Source organism: Corvus moneduloides, chromosome 1 (assembly GCF_009650955.1).
Source record: "Corvus moneduloides isolate bCorMon1 chromosome 1, bCorMon1.pri, whole genome shotgun sequence".
Lineage (NCBI taxonomy): Eukaryota > Metazoa > Chordata > Aves > Passeriformes > Corvidae > Corvus > Corvus moneduloides.
This window is the reverse complement of record NC_045476.1, coordinates 127,990,431-128,015,516: the sequence shown is the minus strand read 5'-3', so window position 1 is coordinate 128,015,516 and position 25,086 is coordinate 127,990,431. Positions and strand designations below refer to the sequence as shown.

The 25,086-nt window shown below is 36.4% G+C and overlaps 1 protein-coding gene and 1 long non-coding RNA gene across 7 annotated transcripts in view; one reads left to right on the top strand and one right to left on the bottom strand.

Annotated features, from left to right (window-relative positions):
- The window catches only part of PDE7A (phosphodiesterase 7A), a 76,162-nt gene that overhangs the window by 23,492 nt on the left and 27,584 nt on the right, over positions 1 to 25,086 (top strand). For 2 of the 5 annotated variants that reach the window (XM_032126601.1, XM_032126580.1), the window contains exons 2-3: positions 16,546 to 16,606; positions 23,778 to 23,861. In XM_032126601.1, coding sequence (XP_031982492.1) covers positions 16,546 to 16,606; positions 23,778 to 23,861 — 145 coding nt within the window. Of the gene's footprint in view, positions 1 to 9,675; positions 9,765 to 16,545; positions 16,607 to 23,253; positions 23,287 to 23,777; positions 23,862 to 25,086 lie in introns of those variants that run through there. The other 3 variants (XM_032126611.1, XM_032126620.1, XM_032126590.1) reach the window with 3 other exon arrangements.
- Positions 2,878 to 25,086, bottom strand: part of LOC116452321 — a 33,415-nt gene continuing 11,206 nt past the window's right edge. Inside the window, exons 2-3 of one of the 2 annotated variants that reach the window (XR_004243465.1) lie at positions 22,546 to 22,652; positions 2,878 to 12,917 (exon numbers count right to left, since the gene is read on the bottom strand). This is a non-coding gene — a long non-coding RNA (uncharacterized LOC116452321). The remainder of the gene's footprint in view (positions 12,918 to 22,545; positions 22,653 to 25,086) is intronic. The other variant, XR_004243469.1, reaches the window with a different exon arrangement.

Sequence of the window (25,086 nt, the reverse complement as noted above, 5' to 3'; positions counted from 1 at the left end):
TTTTATCATTAGCTTGTGTGCAAACAGAGAATACAGCAAGTGGACTAAACCCCAGACTTCAAATAACAAATTCACCCAGAGTAGCTAACTGTTGCCTTCATTAGATACAGCTTCAAAGTATGTGCTAAGATTTTTCCACTACAGCTTTTTATCACTTCCACAAGTTCAGCATGCCCTATACAGATGCTTAATTTGTATGCTGGGCCCTGTGGTAAAGCTATTTCTGTCAGTGAGATTCCAAAATTGTAGGCACTGATGTCAATGCAGATGAGGTTAGCCTAATTTGGTCAAGAGAGGGCTATGCCATGCAAAATCTTCTTTACATGGGCACATAAAGGCCAGTGCCAAGACTGACAGGTGTCCAGTGGGTGGCAAGGAGCTTCAGAGATAAACATTCTTGTTGGTACTGCTACAATTCTTGCTTCTTTAAGAAACAATGTAATAATTTTATGGCTGTTTTCAGCATCCTTGCAGGATAACTAAGTAAAATGGAAATGAAACGTAATTTTACAAATGTAAATCTTTTAAGTCCTATTGAAATAACTTCTTTTCTATGCTTAATTCAATTTCTGTTTAGTGTTAAAGGCTTGACAATGGAAGTAGCATCTTGTTACTTTCAAAAATGTCATATTAAATTCAGAAGTGTACTGCTGTGAAATCCCTGTAAGAAAAATTACTTGAAAGTGGCTTTTAATTGTAGGAGGTCTTGGAATTTTGTAAACGTGATAGTGTGCACTCAGGTTGAATAATGAGGAGTGTGTACAAGGATATAGTACTTTAGAGAAGGTTGTAGAAGGATATTAGTTGTAGTTGAAGAAGTCCCTACATTTTCTCCTCTAACTTTCCTCCTTTTTTGCTATGTCAATGTGTCAGCAGCAAAGTGTATCAAAAATGTATTCATCTATTAAAAGAACACTTTCTTTGTATGCCTGTTTCCATAACTCCTTCCATGCCTCCTCCTAGCAGGATTGCAATCATACGTTGTTTTTTGCCTGGGAATTTTTTTATATTAGTTTTGAGTTTATAATTCTTCTGTTCCTTCGTCAGCTACTTTTTTCTTAGTACTGACCCATTAGAAAAAAAAGGTAAACCAAACAAAAACAAATCCCCTTTTTTTATATCCAGGAAAATATTTCTTACACTGACAATTGACAATTTCTGTAACTGAAAGCTGAGCCTTTTCAGTGTATTTCAGTCTCAAACACAGTAGTCCTTTTCAGTTCAACACCTGCAGACATGAGGCACAACGCTACTGAAAAGCTCTCTCTGTTTCAGGGTCAGCTTTATCTGTAGCGGGTGAGAAGCTGAAATCAGTAGATTTGGGTTTTGATAAAGTGTTTGCATGCATGGATTGCTGGCACCCACGTGCTGACAGAATATTAATGCCAAGCAATAACTACATGTTTGCAACTGTGTAAATGTCTATAAAACATAAGGTTTGCATGAAAATAGCTTTTTTAAACTTCATTAGCAAGTTTTAAAAAAAATTTGCTATAAGAAATTTGCATCTGTGACAGGTCAGAGAATGAGAATTTAGAAGTATGTAAAAAAGGGTTGTATTGGTAGCTCAATAAAATGAAAGGTGGGAAGCTGGCGGTAATATATTATAGTCTGGAAAGTGAGGGAAGGTGTTGAAATGGCAGGCCTCTGGCATGGGGAAGGCTGGGGTTTTCAGCTTCCTGTCTCATTAGAGCTTCTCCAGGTTTAAGGAATTCAGCTGAAATTGGTCAGTTTATCTTCAATTGGAAGACTAAAAGCATTTTTGGATATGGTGGGTAAGCAAATTCTGAAATAAGTGTTTAGTGCTGATGCATCTCTAGGTTAATTTCCTCTAGGAAGAACATTGTAGCAGAAACTGTAATTGGAATGGTTGGTGTTTGTATATGGGGGGGTGTTTTGTTGTTTGGTTTTTGTTTGTTCTGGGGTTTTTTTTGTTCGTTTCATTTGTTTGGGTTTTCTTTAAGCTTGAAACACTAGGGGTTTTTTTGTTGAGGTGAAGAAAAGTTGAACATAGTTGGTCAATCTTTTCTGTATTTCATATACTATGATACCATGTGTTGTTTCTTAATTTTGTACTTTGCCTTTCTGTGAATTGCTAGGGCATGGCCAATATGATCTTTCTTTGACACCCTTTATTCTTCATAAACTCTGTGATGACTTTAAGTTAATTGTTATTTTCATTTGCTATCATATTATAAATGAGATACAATATTGATTTGTGAATTTGACAGCAAATGGTATAACCAGTTTCAGTGTTTGTCCTCCGTAGTTCTTCAGTTATTTAATGAAAATAATCACAAGAGAATGAAAGCCAGACTTTATTTATTTCAGATGTGCTGTTGCTATCTCTGCTTAATTTGTGAATCTGAATCTTCCAGCTTTCCCCTTGAAATTGAATCTTTTTTGACAACCTAATATTTTTGTGTGATGGCTAGCAAGGAAGGAGAAACAAAGATGATTTTAGTACTGCCTTTTTAATATTTAACATACTTTTGGAGCTTTAACATATGCCAGTTTGCCTAGGGAACTGCCGAAATGTGTTAGGTTTTGTTTTGTTTCTTTTTTCCCTGTGGGAATTGTTAATTTTTTTAAAATGAGATTTGAAAATTGAAAATCCTTGCTTAAAGTAAATGGAAGCTGTGTTGCCTGGGGAGTCTCAATAAGTGTGAATATTTTAATTTTGTGTAAACTGTTCTTTAAAAGCTTCCTATAAAGTGAATTGAAGTGTGCGTGAAGGGGTTGAAGGTAGCTTTTAGCAGTGCTGGATTAGGGAAAACTTGCTAGACAAGAACCAGGCAGAAAAATAATACTTAGGCTTAGAGAGAGGTGAGCCCTCATAGCTATGGGAGTACCCATCACTTAGTCAAATAGAGGCTCTTAGTTGTTACCATAAATTTTATTTATTTCTTTTTCACGTGTGAATGAGAGAGAAGCCCAGGGAGCAAGTGAAAAGGAGCATCTCACATTGTGCCTGCTCCTGTGCCTTTTAGCCTTTATTTGTTGCACTGCATTGCTCTGTTCTCTGAGTTCATGAGCGGGACAGACACAACTGTAGAAATTCATACGTAGAGCTGCTGTGTGGGGAAGCCCTGAGTGCTTCCTGTGCTCCCCCTTTCCACACACATGCTTCTGGAAGCTCTGAAGCTGCACAGGTGAGCTAGTAGTGTTCACATAAGCATAAAAGTTACTGGAAAAGCTTCTCCCCGAGGAAAAAAGCTTCAACCTTGAATTTAGAGGACAGACTTGTTGTGTCCTTTGTGTCTTCTGTTGATAACTTGTGAAGATACAACTTCTGTGACTTTAAGTTCTGTAATTTTCTTTTCTGGTTGTTGCGATGTGTTGACAGTTTTGTGGTATCTTTCTGTGAGATTGTAAACTCGATGTTTTTTATTTAGATTGCCATTTAAATATAGCACAGTAAGATGATCTTTCACTGTTCAAAGGATATGCTTTAGAAATAGAACATAAATTTTTTATTCCAAAGTCCAAAACTTTGGTAGCTTTTCTTGTCACACATTACTGTTCAACTGTTTTCACTTCCATAGCCAGGTTACTTGCAATATGTGAAGTATGTGGGAATTGAAATTACTGTTTATCTGCTTCCAGTATACCATTCAGTCTTCGCTGAAGGTGTATTTAATAGTGAAACGTAGTAACTCAGAGCAGCTAAAACTCAACTTCTTGCATCTCACCTTCAGAGCAGTCTGCCTTTACTGAGTGGATTGCAGTCTTGAGGCCCTGATGGAACTTTGTCTTGTAACAATGGTACAGTTCTTTAACTCTTCAAAATCACAGATGAAGGTATTTGTATTGAGCTCCAAAATTGGACCAGTTTCTTGCTATGAATGAGCAGATGACAGTACCTGCCAACAGGTGTGGGCAGATACAGGCTGCTGTAGACCAGTCCTGGTTGAGCATCTGTACAACTCTAATATGGTTCTTTGTCAAAGGTGGTAAGACTCACTACATCCAATGGTTAAAAAATGAGTATTTCCTAAAAAACAAATGACAAATACATGTGTGTCAGCTTTGTCCGAACTTTTTCATACTTCTTAAATTTGTTTGTTTCTTTCAAGAGGCTTTGAAAAAAGTGGAGTATAACTTCTTTCCAAAATTGCTTCTCTGGAGAGAAGCAGAAATCTTAGTTATGTGAATTTATACAAAGGCCTAAAATGCCATAGTAAGTAAACATCCTTTGAAAATGGGTGTCTGAATAAATCAGAGAAAGAATACTGTATTGTAGAGCTTCAGTTAATCTTCCGGTGATTTTTTTTAACCTAAAGCAGTAAATTTCAGAGTCTCTAAATTTAAATGATCTAAATTGGATTGCTTGTCACTGAGCCAGTTTATACCATATAACACTTTCTCTTATGAAAACACAGAACTGAAGTTCATGATATGACAGAGGCACTGAGAGTGTTCTAATTTGTATTGCAAAGAATCATTTTAAAAAGAAGTAATCCGTTTTAAGGTGTTTAATCTATGCAAGGAAATTAAAAATGTGTTCTTATCCACCCCTCAAATATGATGTGGATGTTTTTGCTTTTTCAGTGTTACATGTCCATTTCTGTTAACCTGAAAATCATGATGTTGAGCAAATGAAAGGTTTAAAACAGCAATCAGAAAAATGCAGTGTTTAAAAGTGTGCTTTTTTGGACAAAGATTTATGTGATTTGTTTATAAAAGATAGACTACCTCTTACCCCTTTTAGAAATAAAGGACATATAGAATGACCCTGATAGTTTTCTATTGCTATGTTGCAGTAGCAATAGAAAACTCACAGAATGGGCGATGGTACGGAAAGGCAAGTTGTTGACTTCTTTCATTCAATGGGTTTGTATCTTTTCTAAGGGGGATTTCTTTCTTTTTCTGTCTTGCTGAGAGCTGAAATGGAAAATTTCTAAAACTGAAAAGTGGTCTTTAAGGTTATAATTTCAGCTTTCTGGATCGGTAGCTGTCCTTGACTTTCAAAGTTCATGTTTTGGAGTTCTCAGCCCTTGGTTTAAGATCAACCAGCCTTTTGAGTTTAGTTGCAGTGAGTTAGGTAGTTGCAATGATAATTTATATGTGGTCGTGAAGGTGAATTTTCTAACTTCCTTAAATTTTCATGTTTGCTTATGGTTTGCTACCTGATATGTAGCTTTGTTGATGAGTCACTGTCCCTGGAGTTATCTAAAAGATGTGTAGGTGTGGCGTTTAGGGATATGGCCTAGTGGTGGACTTGGCAGCGTTGGGTTAACGGTTGGACTTGATGGTCTTAAAGGTCTTTTCCAACCTAAATCATTCTATGATTTCGTTAATAAGCAGCTAGAATAGTTGGAATCTTGTACCTAGTTGCAACTTAGGCTAACATGGCAAATCTTTTAAATAAGAAGCTGAATTGAAAGTAAAATGCTTAGATAACATTTTAAATTAAGATGTGAATAGAAGTAGCATTTGTAAAAGTTGTTCCTTGTGTATACATTGTGAAATTCTAGAAGTTCTGTTCTCAATATCTATAAAAATAATGGTGCATTTTCTTCTTTTTTTTCATTGGGTGCAGTGTTTAGTGGTTGGGTTGGGCTGCAGCAGTAGCTACCCACACTTGTTACAAGAATACTCATAGATTACCATTTAATTATTCTTTTTTAGTGAAGTCCGCTGGAGAGAGAGATCACACATGATTTATAATGAGACAAGGAGAAAAGCAAAGAAAAGATGGAAATTAGTTGTGTTTATTTTCCACTGTGTGCTGATGAATTTGTAAGTGATAGGCTTATTCCTCTACTGTCATTACATGCTGTTAATATAAATACAGTAAGGTTCCCTGGCTGGTTCATAGCAAGTAATAGGTCACTCAGGAGTGTATCCTAGAAATCAGTGTGCCACAAGCCTCTGTTCTGGAAGGGGGTGTTTGAAGGGCAAAGGAGACTCCATGGAGATTTCTTTTCTGGGCCAGGTGTACAAGTGCATGCACACGAAATCAGGTCATTCTGGCAAGTAGGAGTGATTAGCAACAGGCCTCAAACTTTTGCATAAAAGCTCAGGTGGTAATGGAGATCTGTGAAGCCCTGCTGTATTTAAAACGGAGCATCATCTGAGACCCAGTAATGTCTCTGAAATTTGGTGCTCTTGCTTCAATTCTGGATTTCTTGTAGGTGTTACTGAAATGTTTTTTTGGGGGGGGAAGTGGAGCATTTAAAGACACTTCTGCACAAACAGTAGTTACTAAGCTTTGTAAGGCAACCCTGAGTCATTCTTCAGAGCTGATGAACTTCAGGAAAATAAATAAAAATAGAAAAGGATTGGAACAGATGGATATTTAGAAATACACAGGCAAATTTGGGATCCTGTACTTGATACTTCAGATAACAGAGTATGTAATAGGAAATAATGGGTTTCCACATGGAGCCTTGCAGATCTCTAGGAGTGTATATGGAAATAATTGGAGCCTTACAAATCACCATGGTATATTAATGGGGGAGCTTCTTTGAATGGGTAGGAGCTGGTCCCATGTGATGCCTGTTTCCCAATGAGAGCAAACTGGTAGCTCTAGCAAATTCCTTAGTGGAATCTTTGTAACGCCTGTTGCAAGATCCCAACTGCTTTCTGCTGTATTGATAATGCATACTTGCCTTACCAGGAATAGCACAGAAAGGTTTGTTCAGTAAATGCAAAAATTGTAGCAAAACATGTCTTTGACTGCAGAGATGCATCTACAGTGCTGAGTATCATCAAGTCTGCATTGAATTCATTGGGATATTTGTGTTTCTTTGGAAATGATAAGAGACAGCAATTGCACTTGTACATGTGAGCTGATGGTAAGGAGAGAGGAATAAGTAACAACTTGTATGTGAATGTTAACTGCCTTATCAAACATGGTGTCTCTGCAGACATCAAGGAAATAGATTTTAGAAAACTGAGAATCTGTTAGAAAGCAGTAAAGAAAAAGAGAAGAAAGAAAATGAAACAGCATTAGCAACTTCCCCAATTTTTAAAAATACAATGCAATGTATGATAGCTGTTCTTTTTGGTGTGCTTCTCAGTTTCAAGATGAAGCTGAAACTGATGGTGATGTCCACAGCTCAAGGGTCACTGCACCTCCAGAACTGAGGCAGTATAACAGGTAGTACGTTAACACAGAGGGAATTTAGTATTACCTCATTTTTATGTAGCCTTCTACCTGCGGGTTTACCATACGTACTAATGACCTTGAATAATTTCTTCCACATATTTGTAAAATGTAATTTATTTCACTTTCACCTTGGAATTGTTAGTGGGGTTATTCAAAGCAGTACTTTCCCCAAACGAAGCACTTTAGCTTCTGTGTTGATTTCTTAAACTTCTCATACAAACCAGTGTAATTTCTGATCTTACTCTGTCTCCAAATTCAGAATTGTATTGCCAAAACAATCTTTCCATTTCCAAGCCATAATTAAAACAAATAATGGTGTAGTGGTGCTTAACAGGTGGGCAAATATTTTTATTTCTGTGTTCTCGTATTAAACTTATGCATGAGACAGTTTTAAGAAAACTTTCAGTAAGGGGAGGCTTCTTAATTAAACCACTTAATGGTGGAAGACAAAAGAGGCAAGGGTAATCAGTTTGTATAGCTCTGTTTTCTAAGATAATGTTGTATTTCTGAAATTGGTGGAAGAAAGTCTTGCTCCGTGCACATGGGACAAGACCGTGCACACAATCCAAGAACATCTTCATGTGTTTTGAGACAGGAAAAGAGAAGACTTGTCCAGGATTGATAATAGTGATGACTGAGAGGAATGCTTGACATTTCAAAGAGTATAAGGGTATTTATGCTGGAGTTTCATTCAGAGGAGGGTTTAGTCTTGAAGCAAATCACCTCATTGTTCTTGTTTGCTGTGCGCATTTTGTTGTTTTCCAGACTGGTTTTGGTTCTTCCAAAAGAAACTTAAGTCATTTCACTCATTGTGTGCACCAAATGTGCCCTAATCCTCAATATGGTTGTAGAGTTTTGATCAGGTTTTGGTCATTTTTTAGCAGCTTTGAACCTCCTGTGGTAGAGTCTGGTTCAGGAAGTTGGAGTAAATATGGCCTGCAAAAAAAAATTAAAACTCCTGGGTTTCATATAGTATAGGTGTAAAGATCTGAGCAGCAGCTGTGTTTTAATCTGCTCCAGTTGTGCCAAATTGTAATGCAGATATAGCCTGATGCCATTTACTGTGGGTTTGTTTTTTTAAAGTAACATCAGACTGGTGGTGGTTAATTGTCAGGGTGTTTTAACCTTGTCAAATGTTTGGAGGTGGTAATGTTTTAAAATCTATCTCTGTGACAGTTTGTATTTTAGATGGAACTTGACAGACCTTTAGAGAAGTGCTGCATTCATTAAGTGAGGTACCAAAAGACCCATTCTGAATGTTCTTGCCTTTGGTTTTGATCTGACTGGTTTTCCAGGGCATAGGGACAGGGCAGAAGATAAATGCTCAGAATGTAATGGTTCTGTAGGGATTCACAGGTTGTGCTGAGACCATGATTATAGCTTAAAAGACAGTATAAATATTTGGAATTATGATATAAAATAACAAAGAGCCTATCCCACTTAACAAATCTTCTCCTTAATTCAGTAAACATCCACTGTGGTATCTGTCCACTTTTCCTTTGGATGGAAGGAAATTAGCTCCTCAGTGTTAAAACTACTCCTTCGGTGATCTGTGCTAACTTTTGTATTTTGTGCACACATTGGAACTTGGAATTCATTTTCTTGCAAAAAAAAAAAAAAAAGGAAGAACAGACTCTTCATATAATTTTGCTTTTAGTTATTCAGCTTCATCCTTTTAAACTCCTCATTATCCCACACTGTTCCTTTTTCTCCCCCACTGTAGCTCCTTTTTTTCCAAAGTATCTGAGATTTACTTGTATTTCTGAAATGAAACATTATTGTCAGCTTAAAATTACAAAAATTAGAATGAATCTCAAAGCTGCACCAAGCATGTAGGATCACTTTGCTGTATTATCAGTGTTCTTGGAGGAAGTTAGTCTGCTTTCCAACCCTGGGAAGGGCTAGGGAGCCTGTAGCCAGGTTCAACCCCTGCAGCAATAAATGAAAGCCATATGCCAGTTCAGGCATGAGTCTGAATGGCTAAAAAGACAGCATGAAGGATGGCCTGGTATTTAGTGGACAAAAGAAGAAGTTAGACAATGACAGTTGGTTTGAACAATTGCACATATTTGGTGCATTAACTTTCATTAATGTTATTTATAGTACATTGCTATAAAAGCAATTTTGAAATATGTTTTGAAGTTCAGTTCATGGCAGTTCTCCAGGTGGCAGAGATAAAAGGAATGTGTGAATATCACAAGTGGTGGAATCTGCTGGAAACAGGCTCTTCATAGCATTTGAAGGCAAGGCAATATCCTGAATTAGCTTGGGTGTTTTGACTACTGGAGTTTGATCCTGTTGTCTGGCACACTTTGCTGTATTTAGATATGATGAAAGGATGTAATTGTGGTTTTACATTTCCTTTAGCGTTTCTGTGGGGTTTAGTAAGGTTTCACTAATTGCCATGTTCTCTGGTTGTAAACCGTTCTCGTTGAGTCCAGCGTTGGCAGAGAGGAGCGGGGCAGAGCACATTGCAGGGGCTGTCAGGTGACAGCTGCTGCCTGCCTTGTGCCTCACTGCTGTGCCCTGCTGCTTTCAGCACGGGCGGCCATCGGGGGGAGATTATGCTTCAGGTATTTGGGGTGATCCAATGGGAATTGCATTGATCTGGTGTTTAGCTCTGATCCTAATCAAATGGATTACTTCTAAGGTAGGCCATTTTTAAATTCAGTTTTGACTAACTGGGTTTAGAAGTAGTGTGAGTGAAAACAAGTCATTAAGAACTTCACGAGTGCTTGTTTTTCCTTTTTAAATCTAATCTGTTTTGGAAACATGTCATTCGCCATTTAAGATTGTGTTTCCCAAGTGTTCATACATGATTTTGTAGCTCTTGACTTTTGCTTGCCTTGAAGTGGGAAGGAGTGTGTTTGTAGGGGTGCCAGTTAGGACACAGGGGAAAAAAAGGATCTGAAATGGCTTCTGAATGGCAGGAGTTGTCTTGCCTCTGTTACTAACAGATTTTCAATTTTATAGCACTTTAAAGGCTTTGTGAAAATGAGGAAAAACAATTTAAAACATAGTGAGAATAATACGAATTAGTGTATTTTGCTTCCTGGACAGGATATCCTTTTTGTATTGTTGATTTCAGAGTTGCAGGAGTGGAAATACCAGTTTTGTTTGCTTATGTGAAATACCTACTTTACTTACTTTGTAGCCTTTCCATTTGAGATCCCTGTGTTTTGAAAAATGCATACTAATGTTAGGATTAAGTTTTTACTCTTTCATTCCAAGGAATGTAAGTATTCCCATAATGGATATTTGTGCTAGTAAATATGGGTGAGATTGGTGCCTGGAGATGAGACCAGGCTCTTCTCAGCATAGCTTGCTGTATAATCTGGAATTAATTACAAAAGGAGTAAAAAAATTAAGTGTAGGGTTATGAAGGAGAGCCAGAATCATTGGAGAGAATGAGGGAAACTGAAAAAACGTAGAATTGCTGCATTTTTAGATAGGTTTTTTTTCTTGTTATTGTTATTGATACATACTTCTAAAATTATTGTGCAGTTAACAGAAGAATCTGAACAAGCATGAATTTGAGTTTGTTGTGAAAACAAGCTTTACCAGGCATCCATGCCTGTACTCTTCAGTCATTGCCAATAACATGTTTCTAAATTTATTAAAAGCAAAAATGGTCAGGCTTAGTTGCTAGCTAGCACTTGTGACAACTTCTGTCACATCAAGAAAAAGACCAGGGTACCCAATTGATGTTCACTTGTGACTGAAGGCAGATTCTAAACACCAGAGTTTTACAGCCTGTGTGCTATACCAGTACATCATCCACATTTTACTGGTATATTGTCAAACTGCTGGCTTTCTGGAACTTGACATAAAGAGCCTGTTCAAGAGTTATGTCTAATCCAGTTTGGTCAGAGATTGTTTTAAGGTGGGGAGAAATAGGAGTTCCAGGTAGCTGACATAATACAGTTAGGCATAAAAATCCCTGCTATTTATGACTTTGTTTTTACATGTGCTAATGGTTGTTTCTTTTAGAGAATTAGTATTTTTGTGTTCATCCATTTAAAGTCTTTCTGCTATGCTGATCTAGTTTCTAAAGGCAATACCCCTGTTCGTTACTGTCCTCACTTAAACCAATTGCTTATGTGTTTTTTTTTTTACTGTACATTCTTCCTGATCAATTGTCAAGCTTTTGTTTTGTATATTTTTGTTAAATTTTGATTTCTTTTATGTTAATAAAGCTTTGGATAAGTCTTATGCCACATGATATACGTCTGAGGTATATAAGAAAAAATAGCTTACAGATGCTTGTTAGATATATGTATCATTAACATTGATAACTATCATTCAAATGATAGCTAAGTTTAAAAATGGTTGCCATCTGTCTTGGGAGATGATCATGTGAAATAGCTTTATATGGAAGAAAATATTAAAATTATCACATTCAGATATTTGAAAGAAAGGGTGGTTCCTATTGCTGATTTCATTTCAGGAAGGCAGTGTTAACTACACTTTCTTACTGTTGGTTTGACAAACTTTCAAAGTACTGCTTCGAACTCCAGTGAAAATTTTTAATAATAGTAGTAGAACCATTTTGCATACTCAGGCTTACCTGAGTTCATTGTCAGTTTAAGTGCTTGTAAAGAACATTTGTCTGTGCTTTAGTGAGGTAAAAGCTTTGTGGTGCCTTTTGGAAAACTATGGATCATATGTTAGTATGGAACTTATAAATACTTGAAATAAGTCTAAGATACACGAGAGTCTTGCTTTTGAAATATAATATTAGTTGGAGAAATAAGGTCTTAACTAGTTTGTCATTCTCAAGACTTCTAGTTGATAAACCGTCTTATGATCTTAAATGCTTTCCAAGTGTGTATATTTGAGGCAGCATAACCAGTACATTTCAGTTGCCGTGGTATAGCAACTTCTCCGCACTCATCTTCAGAGCAGTTGAGACTAATGCTCTGAGAGTTGAGCAGAGAGCTTGGACTGAAAAGTCAGGTATGTAAAAACACTTGCCTGGCTGTGTTGCTCTCTGTCCTCTGTCTTTTCTTTCCCAGCTTCTGGATAAACAACTGAGTAGCAAAATGAGGGTTCTGTAGTCCATCAAAAAGTGTGGATGGTTCTTTCTGATGGCTGGTACTGAATTTTGAAGGCCAGCAGCTCCAGCAGGTTTTGTTAGAGAATGAGACTAGCAGATGTTTTGCTTGGCAGTCCAAAAGCTGGCCCTTGCCAAAATGAAGTGTCCAGCAGTAATGCTGGTGCTCTGCTCTCAACGAGATTGGGAAGTCCATGTGATAAAACTGATACATCAATGGAAACATTTCTGTTTGACACAAACAGCAGCAGGTGCTCCGTTTCCAAGTGGTACATGCAAATGCTTGTACTCCCAAGCATCACTGAAGCGGTTTCCCTTTGAAGATGTATCTGTGTGCTATTTTGGCACATTGTTCCCATTGCGTGGCCTTTAATAACTTGCTATACTCTCTGAAAAGGTGTTCAGGGAGATCTGACTGAAATCTAGGTTCTGGTGGATAGTCCCTTCACATATTTTTGCAGAGGCCTTGTATCAGTGTTGTTCTTAGAGGATTAATGGATTTTCCAATTTAGTTTGAACTTCTTCCATTCACTTTCCAAAAATACGTCACAAAAGCAGGAAAAATGGAAGCTTTTTTTACTGTATTGCCCTTTGGAAGAATAAACGATACTCTAGTGTGAAACTGAAGTTTAAGGTGAGGCTTTGAAAGGTGAAGTCCAGTATAAACAATCCTTCCCAGTCATCCTTCTGACATCCATCTTCACCACTGAAGCAAAAGAGCCCACCCAGTTCAGATGGCTGTGCTCGTGCCTGGAAAGGAGCAGAGCAGTTGAGAACCTCACCTAATCATTTGAGGAATTTGTTGAATCACTTGGAGTCCAGTAGACATTCCCACCAACCAAGTACTCCGTGTGCTTGAAAACAGAACCTGCCTAAACACAAACACATTAGGATTGTCTTGTCTTTGAGCACTAGTAATTCTGTCTGCTTGCTGGAATGGTGCTTATTTGTTTGATATTTGTACAGAAGGTCAGTACTGTTATTAACATGTACAAATCCTCAGGGAGATCAAAGAGGTGGCAGAGATTTAGAAATAAAATTTTATGCTAAATGACTTAAAAATATTGACAATAACGTGACAACAAGTAATATTTTGAGGTGCCAGAAGTCAGTCTTAATCCACAAAGATTTCTGATCCAAGGTGTCTGTAGGGTGATTCAGTGTATGCTATGGTCATCTCATCTGTGTAAGTAAAGTATATTTTAGGGTTAGTATAGTCTTGATGTCTTGGTGTAGGCTACAGAGAGTGGGCCTTTGATTAGCCATAAGGAGGGTGGCATTTTTGGTCATCGACAAGGGTAAAATCCTGCTGATTAAATTGAATTGTTGAGTGCTTTACAGTAACTTTAGTTCTTTGAGACACATTTGCCTTCCTCCTTATGAGTTTGCTGTCTGTCAGATCATGTCTCAGTAAAAGCTGAAGCATTAAATCTGGTTTTTCTATTTGCTGGGTGTAAGTGGTGAAATCTGGGCAGTATATCTTAAAGAACCACACACAGCATACATTAAATTACTTCTCTCTTTCTGCCTTTTCCCTTGCATTTTTCTAGAGTACTGTAGTGGGTAGAATAACAAATGCACTGGCTGTATTATTTGAAGTGGAGAAATAGGTGATACACCATAACCTGCAGTAGATGGTCTGTTAGGTGTTTGCAGAGTAAGCTGACACAATGCAGTCTTTGTCTGGATGAGTGCAATATTATTTGTTTACCTGTCACAAGTTGCTAAAAAACCTCTGTACCATTAGCTTTATCCTTTGTCTCTGACTGCCCACCACAGTGCTCAACTATCTGTACCTCACTTACTTACTTGGTCTAAAGATAAAAGGTCTGACCACTCATCACCCACCCAACATCTGCCTGTTGGTGGAACTTGCTAATACGTGTTTTCCTCTTACCTGTTTTATTTAACAAATTTCAATGAATGAAGTATCTTTAACACCTCAGTCCTTTTAGCAAAATTAGCTGAAATTGTCCTACTATTTGTGAAGTATTGCTAGTGAAATTTATACAATAAATTGTCTCTATTTTTCCTTAGAAAACCAAACCTTCAAAGGTAATTTTAATAGATTTGATTGTTTCAAATATTTCCTTACAGAGCACAACCACTTGTCTATATAAGCAACTACTTTGTTTTTAAAAATGTGCTTTCTGTTTGATACCATACATGGATGCAGTACTTTATATAGACTGCTTTATCTAACAATATTTTTAGGGAGCAAGTAATATTTTAGAATTGACATATCAAAAGGGTTTATTTTTCAGTAAATTTTTGTATATTGTTTTCTTTATGGAGTCTAATGCTCCAGTTGTACATGGGTCTTGTAGCTGCATGCGTGCTTAGGTTTCTCCTGTATTAGATTACAGAACTGTACTGGACATGTCCAGGAATCTGTGATAGACAGGTGCAAATTGCAAGTTAGCACTAAATTACATCACTGATTGTGCCTAGTCAGTGATGTGAAATGTTCCAAGCTACTGAAAAATACGTTCAGCTGAGATTTTCTGAAACTCTCAAAGGCAGGTTCAATGAAAGAAATTGAAAAATGTTAGTGAGAAACCAGCATCATTTTCTGGCTGATGAGTTGTATTTCTGCCTTTCCCATTGGGACAGGCACACTGCTATGAAAAATGCTGTACAAATATATATTGAGGAATTATTTGTGTGGTTTATGATCTTCCAAGGAAATATAGAACAAAAGCTAAGACAACATAAAAGTTCAGTACAGGGAATTCTTCCTTGTAGTCTTTACAACAGCTGTTATTATTGGACCACATTTGGAGCAAGGTCTTTGGTCACTTCTGTAATTACATAGAAAGCTTACTTTTGGAAAAAACTTCTACAGCTTCAAGTGTAATGTTTTCTTTTTTGTTTTAGCATGAAAATATTTTAAAAAGTTACAAGTTTGGAGTCTTAGCACATCACTTGTACAAATCACAGTGATTGAGGTTATTCATCTCTAGTCTGTCTTTGAGTTCATTCAGCTTGTTCTGTAAATAGATGCATATCAGCAGTTCTGCCTTTTTGCCTTTCCACGTAATTTTTCTTGCCTTCATTTTCTTTCCTTCAGTATTCTTCTCAATAGCCAACATTATTTTTTCTATCCTACTTCCTCACATGGTTTGATTTCTTATCTTTTGAACTTGCACATTTTCAGGCTCTTGCATGTCCGTGAGGTAGTGTTGTTCCTGCTGCACAAATGAAAAAATGAGTGATTGTGTTCACCACCAGCTTGGCTTTTATCTGAAGTTCTCAAAGGCATGTATTGACTCTTGGTGGCCTTGAGGACTTCACTGTCCTCAGTGTAAGAAAGAGGTGTGGTGTACAGGGAGGTCGTAGGAGTTTCTAATGTGCACCCTCCACAAAAAATCTTATTTCTGTAAAGAACAAATGTTCTGAACTGTCAAAATGGAGGTCTGATTGTGAAGGTGATCTTCTAATCCTTGGATTAACAAGTAACATTAATGAAGGCCTTAGGAATGGGCAGAAGATGGTCAAAGTACAGTAAAAGCAAGACGTGAGGCTGGGTGCTGGGTCGAGCCATGCTTTGCAGACTGTGTGATGCCAGTGATGTGTAGCAGTAAGAACATTCCTCCAGTTTTTTGCTGATAGAGGACCAATTCACCACCTTGTGGGAGACTTCTTGGATTGTAACTATCGCAGTAGCTGAATATGTATGAAACATATGTGTCCCATGTAGATAAGAAATACAGTTTATATGGGAGTATCTTAGTGTTGTGCGTGGATAACTTGATGACTCTTCTGAACTTTTATCATCAAATATGAAATACTACTTGCTGGCTTTCTCTGAAATGCCTTTATGTATAACATTTTACCTCAGTGATACCTTGCTTTGCCTACAGAAAATACTGGCTACAATGAATGTAGCATGTGGCATCCTAGGGCTGCAGTAATGGTGTAGTTTCAGTTCTTTTACTTCTTTTACCTTTGGAAGATGGAAATACCCCAGAGATAAAAGTAAATACATAAACCAGGAACTGCAAGTATATGTTTCAAGTATGGTGTTCTGGAAGGCCAGGAGAAGCACTTTCTTGTGTCTGTGTAATCTTGTTCTGCATCTTTTTTATTGTGAGGAATGATTGAGGAACATTGTAATGAAATATATGGTGATGTTTTTTACCACACTCATCCCGCTTCTCATAATCTTTTCACTACCAATTCCTATCCTTCCTTTGTCGCTTCTTAAAACAAAATAAGTAGATATATATACTTGAAAGGTGCATTTTGCATGAAAGACACAAAATTTCTAAAATTAGTTTTGAGTTAAAATTGAAATGGTCAATTAATACTTTATTTTTATTTCAATTTAGAAATTATTTACTTCTAACTTGCTTAAAATACACTTGTTTTTTTTCAGAGGCGTGGAGCAATTTCCTATGACAGCTCTGATCAGACTGCGTTGTACATTCGTATGCTAGGTAAGCATACCAGTTTCTATATTGCAAGTTCCAACATTTATGATTGATTTAAATAAGAACTTTTTAATATCTCTGTTGAATTAATAAACTTACCATTCTCTTTCTCCTGGATAATATTTTGGTTAGAATCTCTAGAAGAGTGTAGAATGTTGTTTTGTGTTGACTTGGGTTTTTTGGTTGTTTGCCTTTTTCCTTTTCTTTTTTTCCTGAGTTAAGCATTGTGTAGGATGTTTTACTCCTATATTAAAGAAAAAGTGAAGTTCTTATAATTAAACTAATGTGTTTGGTAGAAGTAAAGTTTTCTAAGTGACTCATAATTGATCTTTCTGCGATGGAATTTGCCGCCTCTGTATGGTATCTTTCTAGTTAAAACTGCAGCTTAGAGAACACTTGTTTGAGAGTTACCACACACTCTTAAAAACTTCAATACTGGGGCTATGAAATGCGCGAGGTGTTCTTGAAATAGTGATATGATTTCAAACAATATTTTTCTCATTAATCCTAGAAGGCAACTTGAGAAGGGAAAGGGCACTTGACAGGGTGGAGTAGTTCAGTCAACTTACTAACGGGTGCTTCCAGAGTAGCAAGGAGATAAAGGGTAAAGCCGAATTCAAACAAAAGAATGGTATTGGGAGGGAAAAGCGTCCAGGGGAGGCCCTCTGTGATAGTGAGTGCACAGAAGGAGTTGAGGTCACTTGTTGGGAGGAGAAAGATGCAAAGCTCTTGCAGATCTGGCTGCCAGATTCAGTATTTCCCGCACCTCTTCTGGAGGCTGCTGGTGGTGCAGATGGCATGGGGACTGTGTATGTGCTCTAAGTCTGTTTCACTGCTAAATGATGCCACTTAATTTAAGCCATCTTGAGCTATGAATATGTGTTGAAATGGACTATGAATGCTTGCGTGATGTCTCACACAGCTCAATGAACACCAACAGCTACTCATTACAAATTCTTAACCATCTCCAACTAAATCAGCCAGAACATGTCTTTTTATGCCCCGAGTCTTTTCAGTTTAGTGGTATATTGTACATGTTAAAGTCCCCAGAAATTCATAGCTGCATTGTCTGTGAATTTAAAGTTGTAAGCTATATGCATGTGTGTATATGACTATGTAGTCCTAACCTACATGTGTAGGAAGATATGGTCATATATACATACAAATCCAATTTTGACTTAGCAGCTTCACTTTTTTTTTTTCCAATTATTTTGAATTTTTACATTTGTGAAGTTGTTAATACTGTAGCACTGACTGTCTACTGACAGAGCTTTGATCAGAGAATTTAATTACTTTGGGGATTTGTTAAGGGGCGAACAGAAGATGCTGGGTTCTAAATGTTTATTGAAAGAGCTGCTCAGTTTTTTTTTTGTTGTTGTCGTAAATAGGTTTATTTTGTTTTCAAAAGTTAAAATGAAGGAGTTAGGCCCATCATTTCTGCAGAAGGATTTGTGATAATGCTCAAATAATTCTAGAGAGAAGCAAAACATGACCTCCTGTAGTTTTTAGTATATACATCTGAATGGAGAGAAAAATCTAATTTGTCTTGGAAATCTTCCACTATTCTTATAGGTAGAACTGGAAAATATTCAGAACATGATGTTAAGTAAATTAATTTTTCACTTGTACTCTCACTGGAATTAATTATTAAATAATGAGATTGGTGCTTGTTATGAATAGTATAACTCTTGCTGGCATAATTCATTCATGCTTTTCTGCTGTTCAGAAGCAGTAAATCTTTTAAAGGATTGACTTCTAACTTAGGTGGGGGAGGAGGGTATCAACAAGCAAACAAAAAATTGCTCACGGGAGGTTTGAATCATTATGTGATAAATGTGTATTATTTTCTCACTTAATAGAGATCACTTGGTTTTCCCAAATGTTATGTACACTATACTGTACAAGTTAGCAACTAGTTACATATTTATTGTTTTTGTACTTGTAAATGGACTGTAAAAAAGACCAGCCTGAAAGCTGAACAGTTGGACTCATCGGTATGTAGAAACATTCATATCAGAGTAGATTCAAGGGTTAATATATTCCATTAGAATTTTTTGCAAGAAATGTGAAGCATTGCATTTCTTACAGTATTGTGAGAGTTTTGTTTCTGTTTTATTTATCTTAGTACACTTCAGCAGAATAAGCTATAAGGAATCCTCAGCTGTAACTTAATGGGAAGTTAGGCACAGTCACAAGAAGATTTGCCTTTTATTTGTTGGTTTTATTTCACACAGACTGTATCTACTAGCAAAATGTACCTTGATAAGGTGTTTATCTTAGCAAACCAAAAATAGAAGGCTAAGAGTATCTACAATAACTCCCTCTGCCTTTGTGTAGTTGTGCTGGCCATGAAGTTGCTTCATTCAGTTTTTTCAGGCTGTTCCAATGGTAATCCAATGGAAATTCATTTACACCAAGTAAATAGGAATTCCTGTGGTATAGCAGTGTGTCCAGGTTCAATTTAAAAGATCCTATTTTATGGGTACACAAAAAAACCCGTAACTCCTAACTGCGTTCATCAGTGTGTCGATATAAACAAGCAGCATTGACGGTAGTGACTCATCTGTCATACCCCGTTCCCAAAATATACACTAAGCCACTCCCGAGTGGCTTATTTACTGTTTTAAAATATAGATACAGATGCAGCATTGTAGAATTTTTCTTTTAAGATCTTGGAAAGGCTAATACATCTGCATCACCTCAGCCACTTTTCTCAGCAACTACGAGGAATTCTCAAAATATCTTGTAAGTGCTTCTGTGTAATCTTGATACTTCCTTGATGTTCTCTTATTTCCTTTTCTGGTTTCTTTTTCTTGTTGCTTTATATTGACTAAGTTTTTCTTCTGTGCATGGGGTAGAAAGCGTGGGGCACTGACTGCTTGTATTGGTGAGCATGCACTTCTCAACTGCAACTGAAGCATTTACCTTTCTTTAGAGGTCTTGATCACTTCAAATAGGAAACACTGGAGAAAAGCTATTGTGTAATGTAGGTGCATGCTCTTCTCTGGTAGGGGTTTTTATGTTGTATTGTTTGCTTTAATTCTGGCGCATTCAGCTGACCTGTCATCTGTTTCTCCAACAAATTTAATAGGAGTTATAATATATGAAGTTAGTAATTCTGTCTGAAAATCCTGCTCTTCACCACCTCATGGCTGACTTGAGTGCTTTACCTTGAGGTGGCTGTCATAATTCTGCTCCCAGCTGTCCTCCATGATCTCTGAGGTTTCTGCCCCTGCTCCGGATGGCCTCAGCTCCCCAAGCAGCTGCCGCATTGTTACTGTGCCATACTGCAGTGTTAGGGTAGCACCAAGTATGTGCTGTGTAACCCTAACGCCCAGGGATGTCAGCTGTGGTATTTCAGCTGCCTCGTAAGTATCAGAGCTGTCCTTGAGGTGTGAGTAGGAATCTGAGAGAGGGGCAGGAACAGGCAATCTGTTTCAAGGTAAGTTTTGTTACAGCCCTAATTTCTTTTCAGTTTTCAGTTGTAGCTGCAACACTTACATTCCTTACATTCCTTCTTCCATGATTTATTTAGTCTTCAGTTAAATTTCTGCCAGTATGATCTTTGTCTTAAAAGTGCAAGCAATCCTGATCATGCTGGACTATTCTGGAAAAAAGCGTAGCTAAATACTCAGCCATCAGATATTGTATCATTTTTGTGCCCAAAATAAGGTTTGGAAAGGAAGGCTTCACATTTTTTAAATCTTTCTCTTGTTTCTTTGGAATCACCAAAACTCTCAAAGAGGGAAAGATTGTTCCTGAAAGTCCAGTTTCATTAAGATGCTGGACTTAAATGTGTTCCCTTAAGGTAACATCGGAGTCTTTCCAGTGTGGCTAAAAGTGGCTCAAGAAGAGACGCTTCAGATAAAAGCTGTCAGTCAGCTTCCTGCCACTTCTGTGCCCTTCCCCAAGGAAATTTACCTATAAGCAGACTGTGGATGGTTTAAACAGATTTTGTAAGCATTTCTGTATGTTTGTAAAGGTCTAAATAAACAAAAACTATTCATAAGTTCTTTTGGTTTAGGTGTTGAATTTTAATATTTCAGCTACCATAATAATGATTATGAGGCTGGACTTCTGTTGCTGTTTGAAGGAATTATGTAACAGTGTCCTTTTGTTTGATAAAAGTAATCTCAAATCGGAAATATCTGGTGCTTTTTTGTAAAGTTCCCTATGAAGATAAACATGTCTCTTCCTTAAAATTCTGCATAACTTCAGAGTCACAGGGTTGCAAAACACTTGTGCAGGATTTCCCAAGCAAATTGTTGTGAACGTGTTATGTTGTGTGAAAGTACAATGAAGTGGGTGCATTTGGGATCCATTAATGTTCTGCAGGTTACATTAACCAAACAGTGAATGCATAATGATGATCCAGTATTTCTGGATGTTTTGGAATTAACTATACGTATGCACTAGAGATTAGTTTCACTGTGCTAATAGCACATTGTTTCATAATGTGCAGCCAGTTATTCCTTTTTCTGCTTCTACGTATTTAGAAATTTCAGATGGATGTATGGTATCATCAAATTCCACCAATATTTTTTAAGCACATTTGTTGTCTGAAATCTTGAAAAATGCAGCAGCTTTGTACCATGATAATGGAGGCGGCTCTTCTGCCTTTGTTCTGGCACAAGAGAATTTTTCTAGTTTGTTTGCTGTAATAAATTCCAGTCCTGTAGAAGGGGTATATTTTTCCAGCATATACATTTTCTAGAATAATTCCAACTGAAAAAATCAATCCATTGTTGAGATACTGGTTTTTAAAAAAATAGCTTCTTCTACCATGATTTGGGAGAGGAAATTTTGTTCAATAACTATGTAATGAAAATATTTAGCTTCCCTTGCTGGGAATCTCTCATTTTATATGTATGAAAGTAAATACACTCATTTTAGCTTTATCTTATTACAGTTGCCTTTTCTTTAGTTTGCCATGTGCATTTTTAATATACGATTCCTTCTTTGGCTAAATATTCCTGTAAATAGATTCCTGTTCAAAATAATGTAGTTAGTTGCACTTCTTCATTTTACTTACAGACAGTTTTTACTGTTTTCCTCCCTAAAATTGTCAGCATCGCAGGCATTTCAAGGGCAACAGGGATAATATTATTCTGTCTATGCTGTTACACAAGGGTACTAATAAATGAAAAAGAACAAAGCAGAGAGAAATTTTCTGGACATTATTTATCAGATGAACCCACTTGCTTTGTTATTTGCAAAATTCCATGTTGGTCTTCAGGTATTTTTCTGTGAACTTTTCCTGTTCTTGACACTTGGAACAAATTGTTCACCAAAACCTAGTTATACACTGGCTGAAACTATTTGCTAATTTGTGCTGTGGTTTAGAAATTCTAAACGTAAAGACCTGCTTTGAAAACTAAAAATAAATCACAAAAGCTGTATCACCTTTTCTGTAAAAAATTAGCTCCACTAAAAAACTTCTTTCATTTTTCTTTTAATGTAGCTGGTGAACTTATTCACATAGGTGTAGCTATGCCTGATTACCCAGATAAATATGAGTGAAAGGTAATGAAAGTTGAATTTTCCTCCATGTAAACTGTTACTTTCACATACAGCTACTAATGCATTTGCCCCCTCTCTTCCAAAGTTTCCTCTCTTTTTCTTTTTTATTAATTTATTTTGTAAATAAAATTCACCAGTTGCTTGTGCCTAACAGAAGAGTTCTACAATTTGCTGCCTCTGTATTGCCTGGAAGGAGACAAGTCTCTTGCACTCTGCTCAAATGAATGCTTGAAGCCCTTATAAGTAATATATTGTAAGTGGTCTGAAAAATAATACTTGTAGATAGTAATTGGGTTGCTTTCCCTTGCAGCTCATTTAAGGTTTTTAGTTTGAAAAAAATAAAAGGATTAATAACTAAAAGGCAATACGTATTTAGTATGTTTTTACTGATCTGTAAACTTTAGGGGAGCCCTGGGCCTACTTACCCTTTTGTGGTGCTTGCAGCGTGCCTCACAAGGTAACATTCATGTAAAGTGCGTCACGTCACTGTAGATGTGTCAGTGTTTATAGATACGAATCTCTAGAAAGATACCTGTTAAGTATTAAAAGCATATTACTGAAGTGTGAGTCAGTACCTGTAGCTATTTTCTGACAAGTTCCCTGCTTCAGCATTACAGATTAGCAGGTTAGAAAAGAAAAAAAGGAAAAAAATGCTCTCAAGATGTCTGTGACTTGATGAAAATTAAATAGCTATATTTTTATTTAGTTCTTATAAACTCAGTCATAGTTAAACTCATTTTGTTAATTACTTATTTTGGTTTCATGTTAAAAGTGTTGTGTTTGAAGTGAGGAGAGTATGACACTTGAAGGATTTTCATCATTAGAAACCACAACATTTGCACATCTTAAATTTATCTTTGTTAGGGTTTGAGGAGGGAAACACTATTGCATTTGATCCTCGAAGATTTTTCCAAATTCGTAATTGCAAAAGGATTTTAAGTGAAAGCTTTTAATCCAGGTGAACTGCTTATATTAATACCTACAAATATCTAATGAAAGAATACTGATCAGCTTTCAGTTGGTAAAATGCATAAGTAGAAGTCAACTAGCATGCTAAAAGATTCAGGTTGAAGCTAATTACAGTGCAAAATAGTTTGATAAAATTTTAATACTGAGTTTTGGTATTTTAATAGGCTCTTGTGTAATATTCAAACAGCTGAGCACAAGTAAGTAAATGCTAGTGGGAAAATATTATATAATATAAAACCATATTGTAACTAGCTTATTTGCTAAAAGCTGCCATTTCTAGAAGTTGAATCTTTTTTGTATTCTACAAAATGTTATCGTTGTATGTGTGTTACTGAGGAACAAATCAACTTTAATTGTTCTTGTTTTCTGTCACATTAAGGTGCATTTTTACCATACTGGTGTAGCAAGCTCTTCCCAATTTCATCTGAATGCTTATCACATGCTTCTGGCAACGTATGCTTAGGCAGGAGAGATTTTGACAAGAAAGCATGTGATTGCATGTTTAACAAGTCTTCAAACTTTGTTTTGAATTTCACCTTTAAAACAAAAAGCATTGACGTAGGCCTATTGTTTGAATTACTCTCCTCCATTAAGTACATGAATCTTTACCCCCTCCAGGCTATGTTCATTTGCATTTTATCTCTGCCACTCTTCCACACTTTTATTTCACTCTTGACCCTGTTTCTAGGAGATGTGCGAGTAAGAAGTCGGGCAGGATTTGAAACAGAGAGAAGAGGTTCTCATCCATACATTGATTTCCGTATTTTTCACTGTAAGTATTTAAAAGCAGATAAATGACAAATAAACAAAGGCTTCCATCAATTTTAACTACTGAGCCTCTAAAATAAAGTTAGGAGCTCTTATAGCAAGACCATTTTTTTTATACTTAGGAAAATCTTTCGTTCTAGCTCATAGGATAAAATAGAAGAGGAAAATCTTCACTGCTAAATATTTTTTTAAAAAACTATAATTTTAAACTGATCGAACTTAGACCTGAATCAGTATGGAAATGAAGACTTATCTTCTAAACAGCTACTGATGTGTGTGCTGTGTGCTTACTTGGCACACACAATCGGTTGAGGAGAATACTTTTCTATTTTTATAAAGCAGTAGAAAGGCCCTGTCCCGGATGATGCTTGAACAGTATTACAGTAATATCAATATTCTTGACCTTATCATAATGAATTACATCTACTCAAATGTATAGCTAGGACTTAAATTTTTGGACATAGACAAATAAATAAAGATTAAAATGTTAGTAGAAAACAGCAGCCTAAATTTTTTTGATAACGTGTTTGAGGAATCATTTCTTTTTGGAAGTGTTACAAGAATAATATTTTCGTAGAGAAAAAAGTAAAATTATCCATCTATATTGTTACAACTAAATTTGACAGTAGTTGTGGTAATATAAAGTTTCAATAACCACCAAAACAATATGCAGCAAAAGTGCAGGGGATTTGAGTCTTAATTAAATTATGCCAATGATGAATGTATTAAGTGTCATAAAGGATCTATACCAACATTGTATCAGCACAATTCCAAGTATTCTGAATGCAATGGAGAGATTTAGTAAAGCTGATTTCATGGTAGTAAGTGTGGTTGTTGTAATTACCTTATTAATGAAAATGAGTGGCAGAAACTGGTCTTATGCTCTGATCTTAACTGAAGTTATTCTTTTTAAAAGGAGATCATACCTAAAACTCTTAAACTCTTAGTTTCGTTCAAAAGTTTCATAAAAATAGGTGAGAAAACAAAGTTTGAAGAGTGTGCTATGTAGATTTTTTTCAATAAAGAGGATAAGAGTTTCATCTCAAGTCCCGACTGAGTATAATAAATTCTCTGTAGAAATAGCATGCAATTTATGAAGGGCGTAACTGTGTCTTTTTGTGTATATATATGTGGCATTTCATGCTGATGTGGGAAAATACTAACAGAAGTATTAAAACAACTACCTGTTAAAAGGCAGTCAATGTATGATATTATTGCTGTTGTCAAAT